This window comes from Heloderma suspectum, chromosome 10, assembly GCF_057233095.1.
Source record: "Heloderma suspectum isolate Gila_16-S chromosome 10, 16-S_ref, whole genome shotgun sequence".
Taxonomy (NCBI): domain Eukaryota; kingdom Metazoa; phylum Chordata; class Lepidosauria; order Squamata; family Helodermatidae; genus Heloderma; species Heloderma suspectum.
The window spans coordinates 32,181,364-32,206,634 of NC_139467.1; the positions used below are offsets into that span (position 1 = coordinate 32,181,364).

Consider the following 25,271-nt stretch of genomic DNA (forward strand, 5'->3'; position numbering starts at 1 on the left):
TTATTACATTGTTCTCAAGTGACGTATTTTATTGTATTTATTGTATGTAATCTGCCCTGGTAAATTTTATTTGAAGGGTGGGATAAAAATCCATTAAAACTTGAAACGTGGTCTTAACAGCTTCCAAGGAAGCAGACTAATGTATCTGTACATGCCACATGATGCGATTTTGCTACAGGTAAGTATATTGCACAGGAGCACCTATACCAAGCACAGATAGTGCTGCAGCTAGGTAATTTTATAGCCCAGGCTTAATGGGGAGAAGGGGACGTTTTAGATGTCCAGTTGTGAAGCATACAATTAACATTTCTCTTCTTCCTGTTCTGCTAGAGCAACAACAACAAAACTGTTTGCCAACCCTGATTAAAAAATCAGGGCCTGTGAAATTTCACGTTTCAAACTCACTTAAATCACAGCACTATCATGACTTTCAGGAATAAAATGGAGTTTGCTTCTGCTGCCCTGATGCTCTCATCACTTGCCACTCCTCAGATGGTCATTTGCCTTAGCTGCACCCCTGAGTGCAGAAATGTCACATCCCCTCCCCCCCCCCCGCCAAAAATATGAGTATTGATAGGTTGCCTTTGCCCAGGTATTTGTGCAGCTGTACTAGCCACCTTGAAAGTTTTGTGTTAGAATTCAGATTTATAGTAACTCAGATGTGGGTTTGTCTTTATATACACCAGGGGTGCAGAACCATTTCGGAGAAGCTGTTGGGGGCTCCATTCCAGGGGGGTAAGGCTAAAGGCCAAAGGGGGCAGGGCCAAAATACCAGCATCTTTTAACTTAAAGCTCTCACTGCCAGTAACTAAGCCTTGGGAGAGGCATTTCGACCTCTTAGAACAGGGGAAAATAGTACCAAAGCTGGGAAGCCACCAAATGATTGGTGGTTGGGGGAAAGGAGGTGGGGCCAGTGGAATGGGGTGTGGCCTTCTGGGGACCCTCCCAGAGGGATGGATTTGGCCCCTGGGACTCAGGTTCTGCACCCCTGCCATAGATCAATGCTTCCCCAAGAGTCACACCCACCTCCTTGTAGCCAGAAAAAGGAGGAAAAAGAACCTCCAAGCTCAACACGTTTCTCAGCATCTCCTACTCACCCCTTGGGAGTGAAGGTATTCCGCAGTCTTGCAGATCGTGTGTAGGACAGAGCTGGCTTCCCTTTCAGAGAAACACTTCTGCTTGAGGATCCTATCCAGCAGCTCTCCTCCTCTCATTAACTCAGTCACCAGGTAAACATGCTTGCCATCATCATACACCTGACAAATGGATGTTTGTGAACAGGTTTGAAAGAAGCTACTTAGCTACACTCCTGAGACCACTTACAAGCATATACATTGGCATTTACATCCAAGATACCATCCTCACAGGCAGCCTGCTCAAGGGTAGCAAACTGGGCAAAGTGTGTTCCACAGCATTTTTACACAGCACACTCATACAAAATCTAGTGTTGGGCTCGGCATGTGAAATGGCCAGTTCATGAAACTAACAAGACTGTTGCATTTCTCTCCGGCAACGCTCTGTTGGATCAAAGCTGACAGAGCACTGTAAACAAATCCAGCGCACCGTAGCTAAAGTGCAAACCCTTTTGCAGAAGATGGCTGCTTCCTTACTTCCATACCTTCAGCAACACTCTTCCATTGCAAGGAGAAGCTCTCTACTGATGGAATAAAGGAGGAATTCACAGATGTATCGGAGTGCAATGTCAGAGCGTGCTTGTGTGTGGGTGTGTAAATTCTGTGGATCTTGCAAGGACCTCACTATGCAAAAAGTCAGTAGCAGGGAAGTGGATCTAACTAGGCACTGACAAAGGGAGAGAAGGGAAACTTGTCTACATATTTGTATAGATGAACTACAAATATAGTTCCTGACCTTCCTCCTCCCCATTCAGTGAACAAAGCCCTATGTTTCCACTTCTTTCCCCCACAAACATGGGAGCTGATTAATCCTCTTCTACTATTACACTCACATCCTTCAGTGTGATGATATTTGGGTGCTGTCCGTACCGTAGGAGTATCTCAATCTCCTCCGAGGGATCTCGCTTACTCTTGTCTATGACCTGCAAAAAGTATTATCACTTATTATTATAAAGCAATACCAATTTAGCATTTACATCATGTTTGTTCAAAATGCTGCCTATGAATTCGTCTGGTAATCTTTCTAGCAATCCCAACAAGGTTAGGGCAGTATTATCTTCTTACTGCAGATGGGGACTGAGGTGTGTGAGAGAGAGAGAGAGAGACAGAGAGAGAGACAGAGAGATTGTCAGAGGCTACCTAACAAATGCATGATAGTGGTGAGAACTGAAACGATCAGGTTAAGTCTTTCCTCTATTCCCAGGCATGTGATGGGCTCTTTAATGCATCAGTTGACTTGTTTAGGGTTGTCACCGATGTTTTAGTTATTTTATGGGGTAGTGGCGTTTGAGTGGATAATTGTTTTTCGTTCTTTTAGATTTTTTATGTTTTAATTTCCTATAAGTCGCCTTGAGTGTTTTTTGAGAAAGACATCTAAAGAATATAACTGCCGCCATCGTCGTCATCATTTCTGAGCTTGCTCCACTACAGTGTTGTAGTAGCTCAGGCCCAGGATCCTGTTGTGCAAATGGAAGGCTAGCAAATGCCACTGAGCCTCAGAGGTTCAATGTCACAAGGCTGAGGCATTCCTAAGTGCTGAATGCCAACCTTATCCCCACCCTCTATGAATTGCATCTTCAAATTACAATTCCCTTTAACTAATCAAGTTTGTTTTTTTTAAAGGCACCACTGTGCATGGGTACAGCAAAGGAGAAAGGCTCTGACCTTGACAGCGTATTCCGTGCTTGTTGCCTTGTGAACGCAGCGCTTGCACACCGAGTAGGATCCCACACCAATGGCTTCCTTTACCACATAACCGTCGTTAAACTGGAGATTCTTGCCGTGCAGTTGCTACAAGTTGGGTGAATACAAGCGGAACAGAACAAGGAGAATTTAACCTGCCACAGTGGCCCATGCTATCTATGCATGACGACAGGGGTCCGTGAAGCCATTTCCGTCTCTTTTCAAAGAGCGGCGGCCCCTGTGTATGCACATTTTTCCTGCCAGGACAAACAGCAGCTTTGAGGTGGGGGGTGGGGGGTGGCGGGCTACAGATGACTTCGCTGGATACAAACAGGCATCTTAAAATTTGCAGGAGTCTACATGGAGGATATACAATCAGCTTGGATGGTGTCAGGGTGGACACTGAGCCCACAGAACCTCAGAGCAGTTCTGATTCTGAGGAGGAACAGCCGTCTGTGGGAGAGGAGCGCGCTCATCCCTCCCAGGCCCTGCAGCTGGCAGAGATTCCTCCTGCCAGCATTCCAGATATAGATAGCGGTCCTGGGAGTGAAAGAGCGCAGGAGGAGGGCTGGCTGGATGCTCGACGCAGACGCAAAGAGCGTCGAGCTATGGAGGGCGCGGAAAGGAGGCATAGCGCCCGTTTGGCGCGCAAGCAATGGTCGCGTCCAGAGGACCCAAGAGAAAAGGGGAGGGACTCTCCCTAGCCCATAAGTTCACGGTCTGCAAGTGATTCTCGTTCAAACGGGGACCAACTGTTTCCAACCCGGGGCATAGGTCACTCTGCTGTTCATAGCTTAGTCGCTGGTGATAGAGTTATTAAGTTGTAAAAGGAATAAAGCCTTGAAAAGAATCCTTTGTCTGTGTCTGGAGTTGGCTACTAGAGTAGACTGAAAGAGGCCGGCTAGGGCCCCCTGACAGATGGATTCATACATGGATCGGGACATGCACACCTAGCAACTTAAAGAGACCGCTTGCATCTGCTGAAGCTGCCTCTAGCCCATGAAAAGCTTGTATCTCCTTCAAACCATAAACTACCATTTGATGGCTGTTGCTTGGTTTGGGAATGAGTAAAAATGGGTGGGGGGTGGAGGAGAAGCCAGTTTTAAAGTCTGGGAGACAGCCTCAGTTCAGCCCAGATCTAGCACAAACTGCAGGGGAGGACTGCAGCTTTTGCAATGCTTCTCAGACACTCCGCACTCCTCTTCTTACCTGAACCACGGAATGCAAAGGCATGGGCGTGGATTTGGCCTCCTCGTCCTCTGTCAGCCCAGTGGCCACAAAACTGAATCCTCGGAAGAGCTGATGGGCCCCTGTGCTAGGCGGAATTCCGGGGGAGTCTGGAACGAGAGAGGCAGAAAAGGTGAGAACGAATCCTACGGAAGCAGCAGCTTGTGAGCACTTGACCATCTGCCGTTCCCTTCCCCAAATCAAGGCAGCTCTGTAAAGTGCAAGACAGAGCCAAGGTAAGAACCACCAAGTGAGTACAATTCAGGGGCAGTTGGGCAGGGTTGCGGAAACCGCGGCCCTCCAGACTTTGCTGGACGACAACACCCATCACCTCAGACTGTTGGCCATGCCGGCTGATGGGGATGGGTGTTGAGAGTCCAACAATATCTGGAGGGCCACAGGCCCGCGACCCTTGCAGTAAGGTTTCCTTCAATTCCCCTGACACAAGGCCTTGGAGCAAAAACAAATGATCACAGCACTCACATGGTACAGCTTTTGCTGGGCTGTAACATTTTCAGGCTGTGGAGGGGGGGAAGGGGAAAAAATTGATTGAATGAATGAATGAATGAATGAATGGCTGCCTTCATATAAAGCCTCCCTATACAGACACATTGGGGCAGTTCCTGAAAACAGCCCATGGGTTCTGGGTGGTTTGTTAACCAGGGCAGCAACGCACCCTCGCTAGGTTCAGATGACACGGTAAGCCGTGCCAGCGAGAGTAATTAAGCAAATCGGGCTGGCACGTGACTAGCATGCACAGTGTGGTTAACGAGCCACCGTGGTTGTTAACTGCACTGAAGATCATGCGAACCGGGTCACTGTGTGAGAAGGCTAGGCTAGAACCTTCTTCCTGACATACAGGAAAGCTTTTCATATTGGGAGGGCATACGGGGAACTCCAAATCTGGCAGCTGGGCAAGAAGCACAAAACAAAACTTGTCCATCAAGCCTCCAAGAGAAAATGTGCTCAAGGATCAAGAATGTGTTCACTGCAGGAAACAGTTCCAATTTGACTGGGTATAAATATAATGGTTTTAAAACCAAGGGTCACTGTACGTCCAATAACAGACATGGGCAGATGTCATGGCTGCAGAATCTACTTTGTTTTTTACTAGAAGCCTGAGGCTTCTTGGAGGATGAAGCCAAGTATCTAAAGTATCTCATGAGCCATACACTGGGATAACATGTACTTACACATTTAAATTTACTTCTAAGTTACTGCAGATCAGAGATTCTAAAATCCTAATTTAGGGATTTGGGGAAAGGCTATTGTTGTTAACTGGGAGATCTGCTCTTTACTGCTAGAGAACAGCTAGTACAGGGGTGGGAATCTCTTTCAGCACAAAGGCCTAATTTGATCTGGGGAAGCTCTTGGGGGGCATATTCCAGTGGTGGGCAGGGCCAATGGCAAAGTGGGAGAGGGGTGCGGAGCCAAAAAAAACAAAACAAAAGTACCAGCAAGTTTTAGTAAGAGCTTTCTCTTACTGCCAGTAGCTAAGCCTTAGGAGAGGCATTTCAAGAATGCCCTTTTAGAATGGCGGAAAAACTGCACAAAACCCAGAAAACTGCTCAAAGATCGGTGGTTGGGGGAAAGGGGGTGAGGCCAGGGGGAGTGGCTGTTTGGAGAACCCCCAAAGGTCTGGATTTGGCCCCTGGCCTGGAGGTTCCCCACACCAGTACTAATAGAGGCAGATCTACCTTCTGCCTATCTCTGTCCCATGAACAAGGTGTCCAGACATCAAGGCTAAGCTCAATCACATCAGCAGGGCACTCTAAGGCACTCTTTTATTTATTTCTTTTGCAAAACTCCAAAATCACAAACCTTTAGGTGTGCGGGAGGTAAACTCTTTGTCAAAGTAAAAAGTATCGTCTGGCCGGCCCACAGCGGGCTTGAAAGGTGGCTTGATTTCTCTTCGAAAGAGCTTCTGCAAAGCAAAACAATGATATAGAAGAAAGGGGCAGCTGAGCCCATTTTAACAAATAAGGGAAAACACGCAGAAATATGGAGAAACAGATGCACTAAGAAGGGGAAAGAGCAGAGCAAAATCACAGCCACCGGCCTAGTTCTCCCTGAGGAGGCAAACCTGCGTTTGGACTGTACCACTATGAGTTTCAGGTGGAGGCTCACAGGGTGGGATGTTCCCTCATGCAAAAGCATTTTTAAAAAGTAATTGTCAAGGAGAAATTTTTGAACTCTAGTCTTCTCCCCAATATGCTAGGGCTTTTTTTTCCAATGTGGAGGGATTGTTTATGCACAAGGGAGCATTTCATTTTGTGAGCCCCACCCGCAGTCCAAAGCGTTACAGTCCAGACAAAGGTTTGCCATCTCACGAAGAACTAGGCTAGAGGTTTAATTGGGTCCTACTAACTGGCAGACTTTGCACATTCTGAGATTCTGGTTTGCTGAACCTAAAATTGGCTGGTATGTATTTAGACCACAGCTACGATAGTCATTGGCTGGGTTCAAAAAAAGATCAGATAAAGACCCCGGCTCACACCTCTTCTCCACCCATTTGCAGAACTCTGGGGACTGGTGGTTCCCTCTCCCACAAACAACAACATGCACAGACCTGCTTCCATCACAAGCAAATCAGAAGCTGTGCCTGTACTGTTGCCAGTTATTGATGTAAATTTTAAGATCTTACAGGACTGAAGTGTTAAACAAGGGACAGAGGTTAGCACTCACATTCCAGTCAATGGTGGAATAGAAAGGGTGACGCTTTATTTCTTCAGCACCATCTGGGCCAGACCCTGCAAGACCAGATACACCATTTTGGATCACTTCTACATACAACACAGGATCAAGCCAGTGTGCTCATGGTTACATGTGCTCCACAACTACACACAGGGGAAGAAAACACACACACACGCACACAAATGCAGAATTGTACTAACTGGAGTGCTTGGATTCTCCCTCTTGAGAATCTCAGCTTCATTTTAGAAAATAACAAATACGGAGGTGCATGTACTCTTTCCTAGCCCATATGGTTGCAAGCATAGGCTTTTGAAATCTCTAAAGCAAGGAGAAGGGCTCATTCTCCATAAAAGCAGTTCTGCTGGATCTGAGCAGTCCTGGGTCACATGATACTGCACTGCTAATGTTACGGCACGAGTTATGTGTTGAAGCAGGAACTAGGAAGAGGGAAGCTTCCTTTGTGGATGGGCCCCTTCGACTGCTGTCGTGTTGCTGATGTCACCCTCACCCTCACCCCAAATTCTAAAACAGTTTAACTGCATGTAGGGTTTTAAAACATTTGTCAAACTTTAGCAATGCTATGCTATACAGCAATCCTTACTGAAAACCCAACATGCATCTGAGCACACATCCATGGTGGTGTTTGTGCTGCAGATGTGCCGAGATGCAAAGCAAGCAAGGATATCTTACCTAACCTGTTGGCTGGGTTCCTCTTGAAAAGGGCTCGCAAGAGACTCTGTGCTTCATTGCTCAGAAACTGGGGCATGCCCAGCTTTGCTCTAAACAAAAGGCAAATAAATAAAATAAAACTGTGCAACCAGCCATGAGTCACTGAGAAAGAAGCAAAGGAACTGTAGCATCTCTGGCTCTCCAGTATGTTGTCACCCTCTGTTACTTCGCCTTGCATAGTGCAGTTTCAAGGAAAGAGAGTGCTCCCATGGCACAAAGATGGCAAAGGGACTTAGAACTATGCCTCCACTGGCATGCACACTTCCAAGGAGTGCAGAGTGGACATCAGCGAGTGGCAGGCCCTGGACCAAATTCATACCCCTCGCCTTCAAGTGATCCTATCTGCTCCACTCATTGTCCAGTCCAGCAAAGAAGGTTTATGGAGGCGAAGGCATATTTTATTTATTTATTTATGGTTATACAAACACTGAAATGTCACTCTTCAGCTAACAGTGAGTCAAACCAAACATAAAGTACAATAAAAGTCCAAAGGAAAAAAATTCAATTTAATAAAACCAGACAGATGCAGCAGATAGAACAGAAGCATCTTATAAAAATGTATCTATCCCTGCTCCCTTTCTGAAAACTAGCTGCTGCCCAGAGGTTTAGCACAATGCAAACCCTCTTCAGATCAGTATGTCGATAAGCCCCATGGTCTTACTTAAGAATGAGTGTCATAGTCTCCTTCCGGTCCTTCCCCTGGAATGGCAGGGCCCCTGTCAGCATCTCAAACTGCAAAGAAGAGCAAGCAAGAATATCATATGTATGAATCAGGGAGCAACTCTCAATGAACATATTTTATTCTATCTGCTTTACTTGGTGATTAGGTTGTAAGGCTTTTTTTTGTTTTTGTTTTATAGTGCTAGTACTTTCCTATATTTTATTGTGAACCTCCTTGAGGGCCCTGTTAGATCAAAAGGCAACATATAAGATCTAGAAGTCGCAGTGATGGGAGACCTGGGCTCATAATAATTTGTAATTTGCTCATGGAGCTATGAATCTGAAGTTATAAACTCGGATGAAAATTTTCTCTTATTCTGAGATTTTGAAGTATCTTCGAAGCATGTGTATCAAGTGGATCTTGGGTAGGGATGGACAAACAAGTGATGCTCCAGCTTGCCACGATTCTCTGAATATCAGCACGTCTCTTGCATTTGCACTCACTGTTCATTTTGCGCAAACAGGAAAATTGTGCAAAACAAACAGCTATCGAACAAGAAAGTTGCACAAACAATTCCCAAATTTGTGCTATTTTCCCCTATAGATTAAAGTGTGAATTTCATTCTACTTAATCTGCTTAATCATGCCAACCATACTGACCACACAAACACAGAAAATATGAACTAATTCATAACCCATCTCGGTTTGAATTACAAAAATATTAAAGTTGGTTAGATCAAAGTTGCACATTTGAGAATCACAAAGGTGCTAACTAGGTTCAACTTAAGAACAGACCATTTTCATGTTTCAGCAATGTCAAATACTTAATAGTATTACCCAGAGAGAGAGAGAGAGGGAGAAAGAGAGAAACACATGCATGGCTCCAGCACAGTGGCTCAGTTCATACAGCCTGCCAAACCATATTTAAAGGAAGCTTAACTTTTGGTTTGGAGGAATATCTGAATTAGCAAACTACGGATTGTGATCAGCCAGCAAGCCAAACACCAGAAATTGTGGTTTGAAGTTATTTTGGAAACCATAGCTGTGCCAACGATGATTTGGCACAATATCTGAACTGACAAACTTGTCACTCCTGTAGCTCTACCTCAGAAACCCCTTTACTACCAACAGGGAAGTGTGAAACAGATGCAACACAAAAGCAGACAAGCAGCTCTAACGCACCATCTATATTCGGAAGCTCAGACCATAGTTTCATATGATGTCTGAACTGTGCCAGGATCTGGCACCCTTTTCTAGAATAGGGATTCCCACTGCTGTCCCTCTTTTTAAGTCTGTGTGTGTGTGTGTGTGTGTGTGTGTGTAAGAAATATGCACACTGAAATAGCCTTGCAGTGTTTGACCATTGGTCCATTAGCTCAGTATAGTCCACTGGGACTGGTAGTGATGCTTCAAGGTTTCCGGCGGCGGCTTCTTGCAGCATGTCAAGATCCTTTACTTGATGATACTGGGGAGTAAATCTGGGACCTGATAAGAGAATGTCCTCTAACACTGAGTGGTGTGCTCTCCTCCTACAATAGTGTTGCTGATTCAGAGGCAGCTGCATTTGAACCAGGGTCCACTAGTTTTGTGGTCAAGTGCTCCATTGTTGAGCTATACCCCTCAAGCAAACTTGACAATATTGTCTAGAGAGCCAGTGTGAAACTCGTTGAGTGGATCTTGGGCCAGTTGCTATCTCTCAGCCTAACCAACTTCATAGGGTTGCTGTGAGTAGGGATACAGGAGTCTTCTCGACTTGAAAAAGAACACCCCCCCCCGGCACTCAATGTGCTATTCAAAGAGGCGGATTCTGTTCATTCTGCCTGGCAAGGAAGGGTCTCATTCAGGGGCAAAATCGGAGGGTGGGGGCTGAAAGAGAGCATCTGCCAGGCATAAAATATAGCTTGTAACGTCAACAGTGAAATAACGCAGCATCTTATAAATCTTATAAAACAAAGCTTTATCTACTTTGTGTTTTATCTACACAATGTAGATAAAACGAGCCAACACAAAAAGCAAATCTGGGAGACATCTGATAGGCACAAAAAGTATATCAGCTTCAACAGGGCCTGGCATTACTGGGCAGTTGCTGGGGTCCCAGTTAACCAGAGGGCCCACCAGAACCCAGCCCTGACCCACTGCAAAGGAGCAACAGTGGCAGTCATGACTGCCTGAACATGGGTGGCAGTGAGGATGTGCCTCCTCCTCCCACAGCTACACAGAGAAAGGGGGTGGACGGCAGCACACCAAGGCCAATCGTTTGCCTGCCCAAGTGGGTTAGGGGGCAGTGAAGGTGGCTGCAAGGAACTGCCAGTAGCCACCCAGAGGGCAGGCAGCCATTTCTTGCTGCTATCACCACTTGCCTGAGCAAGCAACCACAAGGAGCAGCTGTAGCTCACCTGCCCTTTTCTTCTGGGTGGTTCGGAGAACTGGGCTTTCTGGGGCATCTCCACTGCTACTCGGAGCAATAGGCAGCTGCTACTTATCATCACTCTCCTGCCTGGGCAGTGATGGCACCAAGGAGCACCAGCCATTGCTGCCTGCCCTCTCACCCTGCCAACTGCAGATAACACAGTGTGCATCTGATAAAGCGGCCTCTCCTCCAGGACAGCTTATGCCAAACAAATCTGTGCCACCAGTCCTTGCCTTGTTGTTTTCAGCCCATGTTGTCCACAGCAAGGCCAGATGGGATTTAAATGTAATTGCCACAAGATGGCGGCACTGATTCACCTAACAACACCTATCGTCACTTCTGTGACAGGTAGCTTTCACCCAGCCAGAGCTGAGTTTCAAAGCACTGCCCAACAGCCTGAGTTGACAGAAGTGGTCCTGGACACGGTGTTGAGGACCCTGAGGAGGATTGTCCTGGGGATTTCAACATCCACACTGAAGCTGCCTAGTTGGGGGCATGTCAGGACTTTATGACCGCCACAGGGCTGTCCCAATATGTCCCTTGCCCAACACACACTGGAGGTCACACTCTGGATCTGGCATTCTCATCAGGGCAGAAGGATGGTGATCTGGTTGTGGGGCATTTCTTTCTGATTCTTTTGTCATGGTCAGACCTACCACCTGCTTGTTCAAGCCTCACCCCTCCTGGCTCATATCATCAAGCAGCAGTGGGTTGACCGGCTAAGTCCAGGGACCTACAGATGCCGCTTTATGGCAGGCAGGTGTCCTGACCACCTTGGAGGAGGAAGTAGTGTGACCACGCCTGTAAAAAACCTCTCTAGACCCCGATGATTTCCCCAACTCTTGGCTAGTCACAGATAGGTGCTATTTGGACCAGGTGCTTGAGCAGGTGCTGCCCATGCAATGACACCGATTATCTGGATCCGTTTCAATCTGGTTTCCAGCCTTGGTTTGCCACCAAAATAGCTTGGTCACCCTGATGGATGCCCTTTCTTGTATGCCACCGCCTTTGGGAATGAGGTGGGTGGGGTTCCAAGCCAGTGGTGACACCCCATCTCTGCAATTCTATCTAAATGGAGGATTGCATGGTGCTGAACATAATATCTACTTGGCAAAAGTAAAAACCTTTTGATTTGCCCAGGCCTTTTTAGATTTGTGGTTTTAACCTGGTGTGACACTGGCTATTTCTATTTCCAGACGGGAAGCCGTGTTAAGTTCGTTGCAGCAAAAACAACACGGAATCTTGTGTCACCTTAAAGACTAACAAATGTATTATGGCATAAGCTGTTTTGGATTACATACCATGCAGTGGGTTGTAGTACACAAAAACGTATGCTGGGGGTCCCCAACCTTTTTGGACCTGTGAGCGCATTTGGGAATTTGAGAAACTGCTGTGGCTGCCATCACAAAATGGCTCACATAGTGGATATGGCTGGTCACATAATGGCTGCTGTGGGGGCTTGACTAGTCAAATGTGAGCTAAAGAAGTGGGGGGGACAGAAATAGTGAAGCTGGAGGCTGGGAGGGAGGGGGAAATAGCAAGGCAAAGGGGAAGAGGGGAGAGAAAGCGCAAGGCAAGAGGCTAGAAAGGGAGAGAAAGAGCAAGGATAGAGGCTAGAAAGGGGGAGAAAGAGCAAGGATAGAGGCTAGAAAGGGAGAGAAAGAGCAAGGATAGAGGCTAGAAAAGGGGAGAAAGGGCAAGGATAGAGGCTAGAAAGGGAGAGAAAGAGCAAGGACAGAGGCTAGAAAAGGGGAGAAAGAGCAAGGATAGAGGCTAGAAAAGGGGAGAAAGGGCAAGGATAGAGGCTAGAAAGGGAGAGAAAGAGCAAGGATAGAGGCTAGAAAAGGGGAGAAAGAGCAAGGATAGAGGAGAAAGAGGACGGCCCTATCATTTTCCAGGGTTTTTTAAACAATTTTTTTGAAAGGGGGCAGGGAGGGGAGAGAGTCATGGACATCTTTGGAGGTCCCTCCAGGCACCATGGTGCCAGCAGGCACAGCACTGGGGACCCCTGGCGTATACAATAATAGAATGGGGCCATGGCTCAGTGGTAGAGCTCTGCATGCAGAAGGTCCCAGGTTCAATGCCCGGCATCTCCAGTTAGAGCTTGAAAAAAATCCTGCCGGAAACTCTGAAGAGTTGCTGCCAGTCAGTGTCAACAATTCGCGTCTAGATGGATCAATGGTCTGAGTCAGTCTAAGGCAGCTTCCCATGTTCCCAACAACTTTGTTGTTTTGGCTATTTCTATTTTATCTTAGAGCTTCCAAACTGGAGAGCAGCATAAACAAACCAACAAAAATTAACTGTACCATTAATACCCCATACGACCACCAGTCAGCACTCTGAGTGTGGCCTTGGCGATTCACCACTTCTGGTGCCATGTACTCCACGGTCCCACAGAAAGAATATGCCTTCTTCTCATGGTCAATGGCTTCTTTGCTCAAACCAAAGTCTACAAAAGGGGCAAGGAGACAGGGAATGAAGAGAACAACAAAAAAGAGAGTATACAATCCATTATCTGCTTAACAAGGACAAGGCAAAGAGACAGGCTTTTGCCAAGTAGTATAGGAAACAACCAACACACCAGCAACTACAACAAACAACCGTCAATAGAGGCCATACCTGTGAGTTTGATATGTCCTTCGTCATCCAGGAGAATGCTGTGAGGAAAAGGGACAGAGAACATAAGGTGCAGAAACTGCTAGAATGAAATAGCTAGAATACCAGCAGAATACACATCAATTAAGGGAGGCTGAACTCTGGCTTGCAAGACAGAATGCAACTGCATTCCTAGAGACAGATCAAGATAGGTAACTTCCCTTGGCCTGATTTTAATTCCATGTCAAAGCCTCATAGGGAAGGGGGCATAACTCAGCAAGAGAGCACGTGGTTTGTAGACCCCAAGTTTGATCACTGGCATCTCCAGTTAAAAGGATCTGGTAGCAAGTGATGCGAAAGACCGTTACCTGAAACCCTGGATTGTTGCTGACAGTCAGCGTAAACAACACTGGACTAGATGGACTAACGATCTTCCTCAGTATAAGGAAGCTTGAGATACGATCAGTATCAGAGGCCTTCCTCTGAATGCCTCCTCCGAGGGAGGTTTGGAAGGTGGCAACAGGAGGGCCTTCTCAGTGGTGGGCCCCTGATTATGGAATGCGCTCTGCGCTCCCCACCAAGGTCTGCCTGGCACCAACACTGTCATCTTTTTGGTACCAGGTTAAGACTGTCCTCTACTCCCAGGCATTTGATGGCATATGAAGGGACATTTATATCAGTTGTTTCTATCAGGTCCAGTATCTTAGTGGAAATGTTTTAGCAGTTTAAAGTATTTTAAATTTTGTAGGTTAGAGATTTTATATTATGTTTTTATTACCTTGCATTGTAGTGTGTATTTTTTGTGAATTGGCAAAAGAGCTTCGGCTATTGGGCGTTACGGAAATGAGATAATAAAAAAATAAAAATGTTGACAGAGTTCTCAGGAAAAGGGAGCTCTGGCAAAACCTTAACCAGCAGGGTACCAAGCAAGAGGGCTTGCCAGTTATTGTGATCTGGTCAGGGATCTTTACAGGGGACAGTGGGGCACAACAGCACGTGAGGTTATGGGCCACCTCAGCGTCCCATATTGTGCATTAGCTAGTATTGTTTCTCCAAACATGCAGGAGGACAGCTAGCGCTTTAAGGCATTTGCAGCAGAACGGAGCATCAATTCACTTCTATCTTCACCTGGCCGGTCCTGTGGCCCAGGAATGCATTTCAGCTGCCTCTTGGCCATACAGGAGACAGAGCACCATGGCAGGCTGCAGCAGGGAGCAAGGCCAAAGAAAGATGTGGCAACGTAGTACATGATTTTGCACCCTATTGTCCCTTCACCCTCCAAGTGTCCCAGGCAGCACTCTGTTAATTTGGAACAGTTAGTGGCCCCTGCAGCCTAATGGGGGGGGGGGGGGCTCACCCCGATCCACGTTACTGGCTCAATTGGCAATTTGCATGTCAGCCCCCTCAGACACCCATAAAGGAGACTGGAACTTTTGGGCTCTGCATACTTCTCTGGTTTAAGGTCCCGGTATACGATTCCCAGACGATGCAAGTGACCAAGACCCAGTGCCAGCTCTGCCAGGTAGAACTTTACATCTTCCTCAGTGAACATTACCTGGGAAGAACAGAGAGTAAGCCAGCTGGGGTCACACTATGCAGAAAGCAATGGCAAGGACTAAACTGTGCATCTGTGAGACTCTTGAGCAAGCAACCTGTTACTCCAGGCCAAATTCTGCAACTTGAAAATCACCTTTTGCCTTTTTTAAAAAGCAAGTTTCTAGACTTTCTCACCGCCCATGCAAAGAAAGGGCTAGAAAATGCATAGATATGCAGAATCTGGGTTACATGGCATTTCTGCAGAACTCTGTCTTATGCCCCAGGAGCCAGTCTCAGCGTGAATGTTTTGAGCACATGCAGATCTCAGATTTTTCCCTATCTTTGTTCCACTTTATTAAACAGAACTAGCCTACTTGCTTGCCTCAGTTCTACAAGCACATTCTAGTAATTGCATCCATTTCAATACAGAGAAGTTGCTAAGCAGCTGGAGGGGTGTGGGGGAGAACCGATTTTGAATCTTCTTTATTAGAAGATTTTCCAGTTGTTGTCCTCCTGATGTCACGTGCTTCCTTGTTCTCATAGCAGTTTCCTGTTACCCCATCAAGGCCTCCCCACACTTCCTGCCAGCCTCTCCCATCACCACACCAGGGTAGCCAATCACTTTGCTCAAGCAGCTATGGTGCAACAGGAGAGAGAGAGAGAGCGCGCGTGAGAGAGAGAGAGCATACTACTGTTTTGCAATCGTTTTGCTCTGTTTGGCAGAGAAAGATAGCTGGTCACAGATAGAACTCTGGGGAGAAAAAAGTAGGCTTCTTATCTCATTCCAAAAGTCCTTTTCCTCGAATGCCGTAACTTTGAATTAAGTCTCAGAATCCAAGAAATGGGATTTTTGAGAAGAATGGATGCGGAAGAAATGGCAAAAAAAAGTTACCACCAAATCAGGTCTTGAACACACAGAATAAATCAAGCTGGAACAATATTGTCAGATCCATGATTACACACCCACCCTCCTGCATTGCTGCAGTTTTTGTGACAAAAGGTCCTGCCACCATCCTCCTATCGGTCTTAAAACATGACAGTCTGTATACAGAAGTGACCTAACCTGCCTGGAAACAGGATTATCTTCACCTCTCCTTTCCCCCTGTAATCTCTCCACTCTGAGTTTAGATTGTAACCTCCTTGGGACAAAGGTCTGCCATTTTTGCTCTGCTGTTCTGTGCATTTTGATGACAACAGATGAATAATAAAGCCCCGCATTTTCAAATATATTTGTTTATAGGATAGTTCTAAAATCTAGAGGCAGCCCTGAAGTTGGCAATCATCACCTCCCGTTCTGTATTTTAGATAGGCGGGCTTTTTTGCCCACCTATCTAAAATGCAGAACAGGAGGTGATGATTGCCACTGCCACACCTCTTGCTCTACATTTGGATGATCTCAAACCTCCAAGTTTGGAGGCTTACAATAATCAAGGGCGGAACTTAGAGGACTGTGCTCTTAATTATCCACTCAGCAAATTAGTCTCCTTATAACAAATTGTTCTCAGCGCGGCTTACATGATGATCTTTGATCGTGTAGAGCTGCCTCAGGGCAGCAAAATGTCTTCTGCCAGTCCTGCATCTTTCAACCTCATCTTTGACACTTTGAGGACTATAAACTTGGGAGCTTTTCCTTATTTAAAAATGAGTGGTGAGATGCGACTTGTCAAATTTTGTGCAGTGTAACAGAGTCTGTGTGTTGCAACTGCAGAGTTGAGGAATTCACGCGGCATCATTGATAGGTCTTAAGCATTTTACAGTGCCAAGGGCACCAGAAGATCTGACGCACCCAATTAGATGACTATTATCCCCCTTATATGGATGGACAGTGCATATAAATGATAGCGGTGGAGACTCTGACGGTCTGCTGAGATAGAATTTTAATCCAGTTCCAAACCTTGTACACTACTAGACAGTGTCTGCTTACTACCAAGACTTCCAGTCCTTCCAGTGCTTCCTGCCTTTCCTCCAAGGAGCATACATGGTTCCTCTACCCCCATTTTAGTCCCACAACAGCCCTTTGATGTAGGCTAGGCTCAGAGGTAGTAACTGGCTGTAGAGGGATTAGAATGAGGATTTCCCCCAGTCAAATCTGTTGCTCTAACCATGACCCCAGGCTGGCTCTCTTCAGAAAGTCAGCGGTACGGGCTGCTGACAACGTTGCACAATAACTGCACTGCACAGTTTAATTCCCTCTGCCAGCATCCAACCTGATGCAACCAGACAGCTTGTGAGCCACATGGCACACATGTGCTCACCTCTTTGGAAAGGCGCATGAAGAGGTCTCCCCCTCTGAGGAAGTCGAGGATGAGGTACAGTTTCCCCTCAGTTTGGAAAGCTGAAATGCAAGACACAAAACAGGAATCAGGAGACCCCTAGCGTGCCAGGGGCAAGGACAGGAACTGGCCAGCCAAACCTGAGCGACATTTAGATGTTCAAGGGAGTCCAAGACACGAAGACACGAAGACAGGCAGCCTAGGGCAGAACTCAAGTCCTATGCCGTCACTAAACCAGTGTTCTGTGTCAGCCTTCCCCAACCTGGTGCCCTCCAGATGTTTTGGACTACAACTCCCAGTATTTCTTATCATTGGCCATGCTAGCTGGGGCTGATGGGAGTTGACGTCCAACACATCTGGGGGGGCTCCAGGTTGGGGAAGGTCGCACTGTGATATTCTCTTGTCCTACCCCTGAAGAGTAAGTGTTCTACTTAAATGCATTTAACAATGCTTCAAAACAGGGGTCTGAAGTGGGGTTCAGATCCTGAGTTAAGGGGAATCCCACCTACTGTCAGTGTCAACTAACAATTTATTTGTTATTTGCTAACAATAAATAACTGAAGGATCGCCTCCTCCCGTATGTGCCTGCCCGGACCTTAAGATCATCATCAGCGGCCCTCCTCCGTGAGCCCCTGCCAAAGGAAGTGAGGCGAGTGGCTATTAGGAGGAGGGCTTTTTCTGCTGTGGCACCCTGGCTCTGGAATGAGCTTCCTAGCGAGGTTCACCTGGCACCTACATTGTATTCCTTTCGGCGCCAGGTGAAGACCTTTTTATTCTCCCAGGCATTTTAGCACTTTAGCATTTTAGCTTTCTGAACTTTTAGCTTTGCTGTTTAAATCTGTATTTTAAACTCCTGCTCTGCTGCTAGGGTTTATTGTGGTTGCATTGTTATATTGTGGCTTTAATGTTCTATATATTTTAAATTGTTTTATTGTGTGCTGTTTGGTTTTAATTTTTGTGAACCGCCCAGAGAGCTTCGGCTATTGGGTGGTATAGAAATGAAATGAAATGAAACAAACAAACAAACAAACAATTTATTTAAAATATTTCTAGGCCACCTTTAAGGCTAGGAACACAGGAAGCTGCTTTACACCAAGTCAGGCCTTTGGTCCATCTAGTCCAGTATTGTCAACAATGAGTGGCAGCAACGGCTCTCCAGGGTTTCAGGCAGGAATTTCCCCAGCCCTACCTGGAGAAGCCGGGGATCGAACCTGGGACCTTCCACATGTGAAGCAGGTGCTCTACCACTGAGCCAAGGCCACCTTTAAGCCCCTCAAAATATTTCTAGGCCACCTTTAACATCCTCCCAAGTAAGCTTACACAATAAAATCCCATATAATGAAATCCTGTAACTATGATAAAACAGCCAACATTAGTAAAATCAACGAGGCCAGTGCAAATTGCTTCACACAGGGAAGGAGAGACTTGCTCCAAATCCCTGAGGCTGGCTCTTGAATTTGTTAACCACATTTAACAAGGCACCACCATTATGTCTGCACTGGCCCTGTAAAGGTACAGAGCTTCTTAGCCATAAATTCTTGGGACTTATTACATTTATATCTCACCTTTCTTCCAAGTAGCTCAAGGTGGTGTACATGGATCTTTCCCCCATTTTATTCTGAAAACAACCCTGGGAGGTAGGCCAGGCCAAGGGATAGTTACTGTCCCAAGGTCACCTAGGGAGCTTCCTCACTGGGTGGGGATTTGAACCTGGGTCTCCCCAACCCTAGACCAATAGTCTAACCACTGCAGCACACTGGCTGGCTGTACTTCAGGATGGAGCTAGGCATTACTATAAATAAGTGGCTGTTGCCAAAAATAGCAGCCTCGTGTCAAGATCTCCCTCTCTGTGATGTGCAGTAGAACTTACACATGTCCTGATATCATGATGATGTCCATTTCCCTCCCTATTCTCTACTTCATTGGCTGCTGCTGGCATGATGTGGCAAGGCTGTCACATGGGTAAGTTTAACTGAGCATCACAAAGAGAGAGGGGGAAGAATTTGACATACGACTACCATTTTCAGCAGCAACCCTGTGTTTATTGTAATGTGCAGCTCTTCCTTCAGTTTCAAGCACACGCTGTTAAATCATGTTTGAAAGTTTGTTGCTTTGCATTGAAGACTTCCTAGCATATAGCCTTCTCATGCCTACATCCGGGAGGCATGACTGTGTATATGTGTAAAATATTGAGACAATTCTTTGGGGAGATGGGCTTCTATGCAAGCAATTATTTCTCAAATATCTAGACCACTTCACAGGAAAAGCTCTCAAAGCAGCTTAGAAGTGGTTGTCTAGCTGAGATCTTGACCTTTCCCCACAAGACTCACAAAAATACATTTTCACACTCACCATAGTGCAGTTTCACAATGAATGGGTGGTTTACTTCCACTAGAATGTCCCTTTCCATTTTTGTCCTTACACGATCACGCACTGTTAACACAGAAGATCCAATTCAGATGGAACACTTCTAAAAAAACAGCCCCAGCTACAGAAATCAACATTCACTCCAAAGCTAATCAATACCTCCCCCAGGGCTTAGATGCCACATCTATCCACCATTCAGGTGGGTGACTAGGCAAGAGGAGACTTGTGTCAAGGATGGGGCATCACTGAACTGTATCCCCCATGCCACAACTTCCCAATTCCTTCAGGTCTCTAGCACCCAGAGCCTTCTCACCTTTCAGGGTTGCTTTCTTCAGGACTTTCATAGCGTAGAGGTGGCCGTTGTCTGGTGGGGTGACTTTTCTTACGAGGAAGACCTGTGCAGAGAAGGGCCAGACCAGGAAAAAAAGACAGTCACGCTTAGCAGAATTTCAATTAAAGGAGAAGCCAAAGTTGGGCCGGGAGATGGAAGGCATGTTCAAGTGTGCCTTATTTTGATCATGACTATCACCTCCAACACTAGAGGAGGCCATGGCATCTTATACAGCTCGGGACCGCAATACCTGACAGAGCTGTGAAGGGCAGCGCTCTTTTCAAAGTTGAACTGTATAAAGAACTGACTCAGGTCACCCATGGGACAGAAGCAACTATCTTCACTTGTACTCCTCTCAATTGAGAATGAGCTTTTGCAAAAAAAAAAAAAATTTGAAGAATTAGTTTGTGATTTTGCTAACAGAAAGTGCTGGAAAGTTAATGTTTAATTTGGAACCTTTCCTTTCCTAAGACATATTATACCTGTATGGGTAAACTGCTTAATCAAACAATAATTTGCTTTAATGGAATCAAATCTTTTTTGTAGGCCGCAAACATTTTCGTTAGGCCCTTGGGAATTTCATAGGCCCTACGCGCTGTGTTTATTGTGCCTAAGGGATAATCCAGTCCTGAGCTAAGTTACATGGTTAAGGGCTGCAATTCTACACACACACACACACATACCCCTGGGAATAATTCCCACTGAATTGAAGAGAACTTACTTCTGAGTAGACATACCTAGAAATGTGCTGAAGACCTTGTGAAGTGAGGCGCTCCCTATAGCAAAGCCAGTTTCAGCGTCATCCTTGTGGCAAATGTTAAGTTGCAGGCCAACTCTGAGACCCCTACTAGTCCCAGTCACTATATTTATTCCAATGTTATACGAAGACCTGACTGTGCTCTGCATATTCATAGGATCTGGATTTGGACGAGGCTAGAAATTAGGGCTGTGCAGGGACCCTCCAGCCCACTCTGGAGGCTGATTCGGAGCTTCCGAATCGGCCCTGACTCCCCTTGGGCCAATCCGGAGTCAGGCCCCCCCACTTCAGCCTCCGGATCCAACACATGAGCTGGACAGACAAAAGTGCCCTGCCCTTCCCTGCCCGCCCCCACTGTACGAGCCCCTGCTCCTCCTTACCTGGACCTGTGGGGAGTGCCCGCAGCCACTGCTGCCTTGGAGGGAGTCAACATTTTCTTTCAAAATGGCTACTTTTCCTCTTCCGGTAAGTAAATGGTGCATAGATTGTGGCCATAAAGGGGCCATCCACACAATATTGGAGGCATAAATGGCTCATTTACGCCAGTAATATTGCATAGATGGCCCCTTTACAACCGCGATCTACGCACCATTTACTTACCAGAAGAAAAGTTGCCATGGCGATTCCCTCCAAGATGGGCACTCCCTATGGGTCTTGGTAAGGAGCAGGGGGCTCACACAGCTGGGCGGGTGGCTGCCTGGATTTGGCTGAAGGGGCCTGAAGCAATTTAGGAGCACTCCAACCTGCTTTGGGCCATTCTCAACTCGCTCCCGAACCGGACTGCTTTGGCCTGAATCATGTTGATTTGCTTTGGGATTTGGGCAGAAGCGGTGCACAGCCCTACTAGAAATCCTAAGCTTCTGGTCCTCATAAAGGCAAAAGATTTGAAGATGGGTGGACAGTATCTACTGACCACATGGAAAGGGGAAAGGGGCCTTAGCCAGGGTTTTCAGTAGATTAAAAAAAAGGGGGCAGGATGTGCATATAAATATGTTCTTGTGATTACCTACACCCAAGTCATTTCTACAGCAAAAACGGCAAACGTTATTCCATTTACACTGCATCATCCACATTAGCAATACTGCAGAGGGCACATCTTTCTGTACACTGAGTTGTGTACTTTTGATGAGAGCTGGCAGTATCGGACAGACCCCTGTTGCACTCTTCCTTGGCTCAGCGAGGGACAAACCTAATCAACATCAAACGGTGAACTCACTTTTCCAAAAGAGCCCTGTCCTAGGACTTTCAGAAGCTCAAACTGCGACGGATCAGCCTTCTCCGACCCCTCTTTCACAAGGTACGTGATGGCATATTCTTGGACAGAGCCTTCATTCTGAATTAAGGGAGAAAAACAGCAATGGGGTGAGCAGGACTTACAGACTTAAAGCAGGATGATAAACCATGACTCCAACTACAACAGAACACCCAGAGACACTGCATTGGCTTCCAGCCCGCGGAAGGCAGGCTCCTGTCAACTTAAGAAGCCACTGAGGTGCTGGTGGCCACACACAAAACTCACCGTTACATGCTTCTGGTGAATTGCCCATGCTGAACAAACCAGTGCATATGGAGTGCTTTGAGCACTTGGGAAAAACACAACGTGAATATGCGATTATAATCAAGGGACGTGCCAAGGCCACATTACAGTTAGAAGATATAGAAGACAGTCAGAAGCAGGAGGTGGCATCTGCAGTGGCAGCAACACACACTCAGCCCTGGTGAGCAGTCATACAACGATGGTTTTTGAAAGAGCGCTGTTTAGCATTTCTCTCGTTCTCCTTCCCTGCAGTTCAGGGACCGGCTGCACATGACTCATGCAAGGTAGGTAACGATAAGGTGCAATTTGACAGCACACAGGTCTGAACAGAGAAATCCGGAGTTTTAAAACAGGCTCAGGGGCCCCTACAGGTCTGTCAGCTCCTGCATTATGTGGGCCCCCCAAAAGGTGCCCATGACAATGAAGGGGAATTAAGGATGCTGCTTCAGGCAGAAGACTGGGCACAAGCTCAAAAATGGTAATGTTAGGACAGCTTTACCATGAAGGATGGTTTAAGGCAGGGATGGGGAACATATGGCTCACTGGATGTTGCTGGACCACAGCTCCCCTCAGCATTGGCTATGCTAGCTAGGACTGATGGGAGTTGCAATCCAACAGCATCTAGAGGGCCACACGTCCCCCATCCCTATTGTAGTATGAAATGAAACAGTTTTGTCTTCTAAATTTGCCTGGAGAACCTGGGCCACCTCTGAGCAGCACTGCATTTGAAATGGTACAGGCATTTTAAGAGGAGCCCTGCCGGATCAGACCCAAGGCCCATCTAGTCTAGCGTCCTGTTTCCCCACAGTGGCCGGCCACATGCCTATGGGAAGCCCACAAGCAGGACGTGAGAGCAATGGGCCTCTCCTGCTGCTGTTCCTGAGAAGCTAGCATTGAGAAGCAATGTTGGTGGTATTACATCTGCAAGATCCACTTTGTGCAAGGGATCGCTTTATGTTGCAGTCATCACATGATATGCATGCAGGTCTGTGAACCACCCAGAGAGCTTTGGCTATCGGGCAGTACAGAAATGTAGTACGTAAATAAAAATAAATTCTCAGCAGAACAGGGGTTTTTTTAGAAGAAGGATCCCTTTTCCATTTGTGCTCCGAATAAAAATGTGGCACATCTACCGCTCACACTGATGGATCTTCTGGCCTCTCTGTTAATAATCCTCCCCATCCCCTCTGCACATGCACGTCTATGTTTTCACATGTATATATATGCCAAACGCGGATATCATTTCATGCATCTGACACAGCAGGGCTCTGGCCCACAAAACTTATGCCACAAGAAATATGTTAGACTAAGGAAGGGCACAAGATTCTCATCTTTGCCCCGGTGACTTGCTCCTGACAGCAGGAAAGCTTTCAAGTCAGCAGCTTGGTGGTTTGCAAACATTTGCTGTTTTCAGCCAATACCATATGTGTGCTCCCCCCGCTCCTCCCCACAATCCTCTTCCTTCACTATCAAGAGCATTTTGTCATCTACTTCCCTTCCTTTTGGGCGGGTGGCAAGGAGTGTGAATGTCTGCGCTGCCAAAATTACCCACCATACCAAGACAAACACCCTGGTTTGTTGCAAAACACAGTTGGTGTGGCTGGCGCATCAAGCAGCAAAGACAACCCCCCCAGCGCCCCCAACCATCTGTTCAGCTTCATGAGCAGTTCTGCAGAAATGGAGTCTCTGTGCCTCCTGGCAGCCTCTGCCCCGCTCCCTCAACCTCTCCTCCTCCCTTCAGGGACAGATTGAGGACCTTTGCATGTGGCCCTGTCTGAAATCGTCTTTATTTAACCAGAGGGAGAAAAAATCAGAATCAAGAAGTCTGAATAAGTACACTCAGAAGTCATATTCACGGATGGGTGCCACCGTTCTGCCTGTGAACAAGACATAGTAGATGCCTTGCTAGTTTCACTTACAAAAAGGAAAAGAAACACATCAAGTGAACCTGAGAAGAGCTTTGCTAGATTGGACCAACGGTGCATCTACATCCACGATCTTGGCTCCCACAGAGACCAACCAGATGTCTCGGGGAAGCCCACAAGTAGGACATGAAAGCAATAGCCCTCTCCCACTGTGGTGTACCAGCAACTGGTATTCAGAAATATACTGGCCCAGATCACAGAGGTTCTGGTTCAGGCCTCAGGATTGGCAGGCACAGACAAGACTTACCCTCCATGAATTTGTCTAATCTCCTTATAAAACCATCTAAAGTGGTGTATAAAGGGTGTCAAACTCTTGGCCCATCTAGACAAATATCGAGCAGTCAGATTGGAAGCGGGTCTCTGAGGTCTCCAACAGAGAACTCTTTCCCAGTCCTGTTCTGAGGTGGTAAAAGTATCAGCATCATTTCAGACTGTAGGTGGTGGTGGTGATGGTGGTGGTAGAAAAGCACATTTTTGAATGCACTCCTAATAGAAAAATCACCCTGGAAGTAGAAAATGGACACCATAGAGAGCAGGCTGGGACAGTGCCTCTCTCCCTGATGTGCTATTTTATTTTGCAGGGGGTATTGCATTAAAACAAAAGTTAGCATCTGTTTTGATCCAAGGCAAAGGTCAAAGTGAAAGAGATGTTCCTGCCACCTGATGTATACATCTCTCTACACAATAGCTAACACAGGCTGAAAGCTCCACTCCAAATCTTTGGGGCATGCTCATGTTAACAGGCCAGCTACCCCAATCAAAACCTTAACCATCCCATTTAGGCACACAACCACTGCAGTCAAGTTGAGAGGCCCAATTTTGTTAAAAATAAGGTAACTAAGGTTGCAGTTCTATATAATAAAATGTTTTGACTTTGGTTATACACAGGTATATGAGAGTAACTACCACCACTTAAATCACCAGAAATTTCTTCCAAGTAAACACGCACAGGAAGAGGCTGCAAGTCAGCTAGGATCCTGTCTATCTGAGCTGGTTCACACATCATTTGCTTCATCTGGGCTTGATGACTCGCAGCTGAACTAACTTTGAGCCAACTTCGAATATGATAAAGTATTGCATGCGAGTCAAGAAGATGCAGAAATTTTACTTGAGACAACCCAGCAATACATCACTTGACATCCAGATGAATGTAACACCTACTTGTTAAAGGGTCTCTTCTGCCCTATTTGAGATTCCTACATTGAAAAAGATTCCAAACCCAGCAGCCAAGAAGCCTGTAGTTGCTTTATATCAAGCAAAACCAGTGGTTCAACTAGCTTGGTATTGTCTATACCAGGGGTAGGCAACTTTTCTGGGGTGGGGGTATGTTTGGCAATTTGAGAAACTGTCCTGGGCACCATCACAAAATGGCTGCCAGGGGAGGCATGGCAAAAGACAAATAACCTACCCCAAA

The 25,271-nt window shown here is 46.5% G+C and overlaps 1 protein-coding gene across 3 annotated transcripts in view; it reads right to left on the reverse strand.

The window, feature by feature from the left end:
• Positions 1–25,271, reverse strand: part of RPS6KA1 (ribosomal protein S6 kinase A1) — a 120,968-nt gene that overhangs the window by 16,605 nt on the left and 79,092 nt on the right. For all 3 annotated transcript variants that reach the window (XM_084815793.1, XM_084815796.1, XM_084815795.1), the window contains 15 exons: positions 21,612–21,728; positions 19,621–19,702; positions 19,293–19,373; positions 16,923–17,002; positions 14,580–14,686; positions 13,156–13,193; positions 12,843–12,985; positions 8,128–8,198; positions 7,428–7,516; positions 6,729–6,793; positions 5,865–5,967; positions 4,026–4,153; positions 2,799–2,924; positions 1,967–2,056; positions 1,098–1,256 (listed from right to left, as the gene is read on the reverse strand). In XM_084815793.1, coding sequence (XP_084671919.1) covers positions 1,098–1,256; positions 1,967–2,056; positions 2,799–2,924; positions 4,026–4,153; positions 5,865–5,967; positions 6,729–6,793; positions 7,428–7,516; positions 8,128–8,198; positions 12,843–12,985; positions 13,156–13,193; positions 14,580–14,686; positions 16,923–17,002; positions 19,293–19,373; positions 19,621–19,702; positions 21,612–21,728 — 1,479 coding nt within the window. The remainder of the gene's footprint in view (positions 1–1,097; positions 1,257–1,966; positions 2,057–2,798; positions 2,925–4,025; positions 4,154–5,864; positions 5,968–6,728; positions 6,794–7,427; positions 7,517–8,127; positions 8,199–12,842; positions 12,986–13,155; positions 13,194–14,579; positions 14,687–16,922; positions 17,003–19,292; positions 19,374–19,620; positions 19,703–21,611; positions 21,729–25,271) is intronic.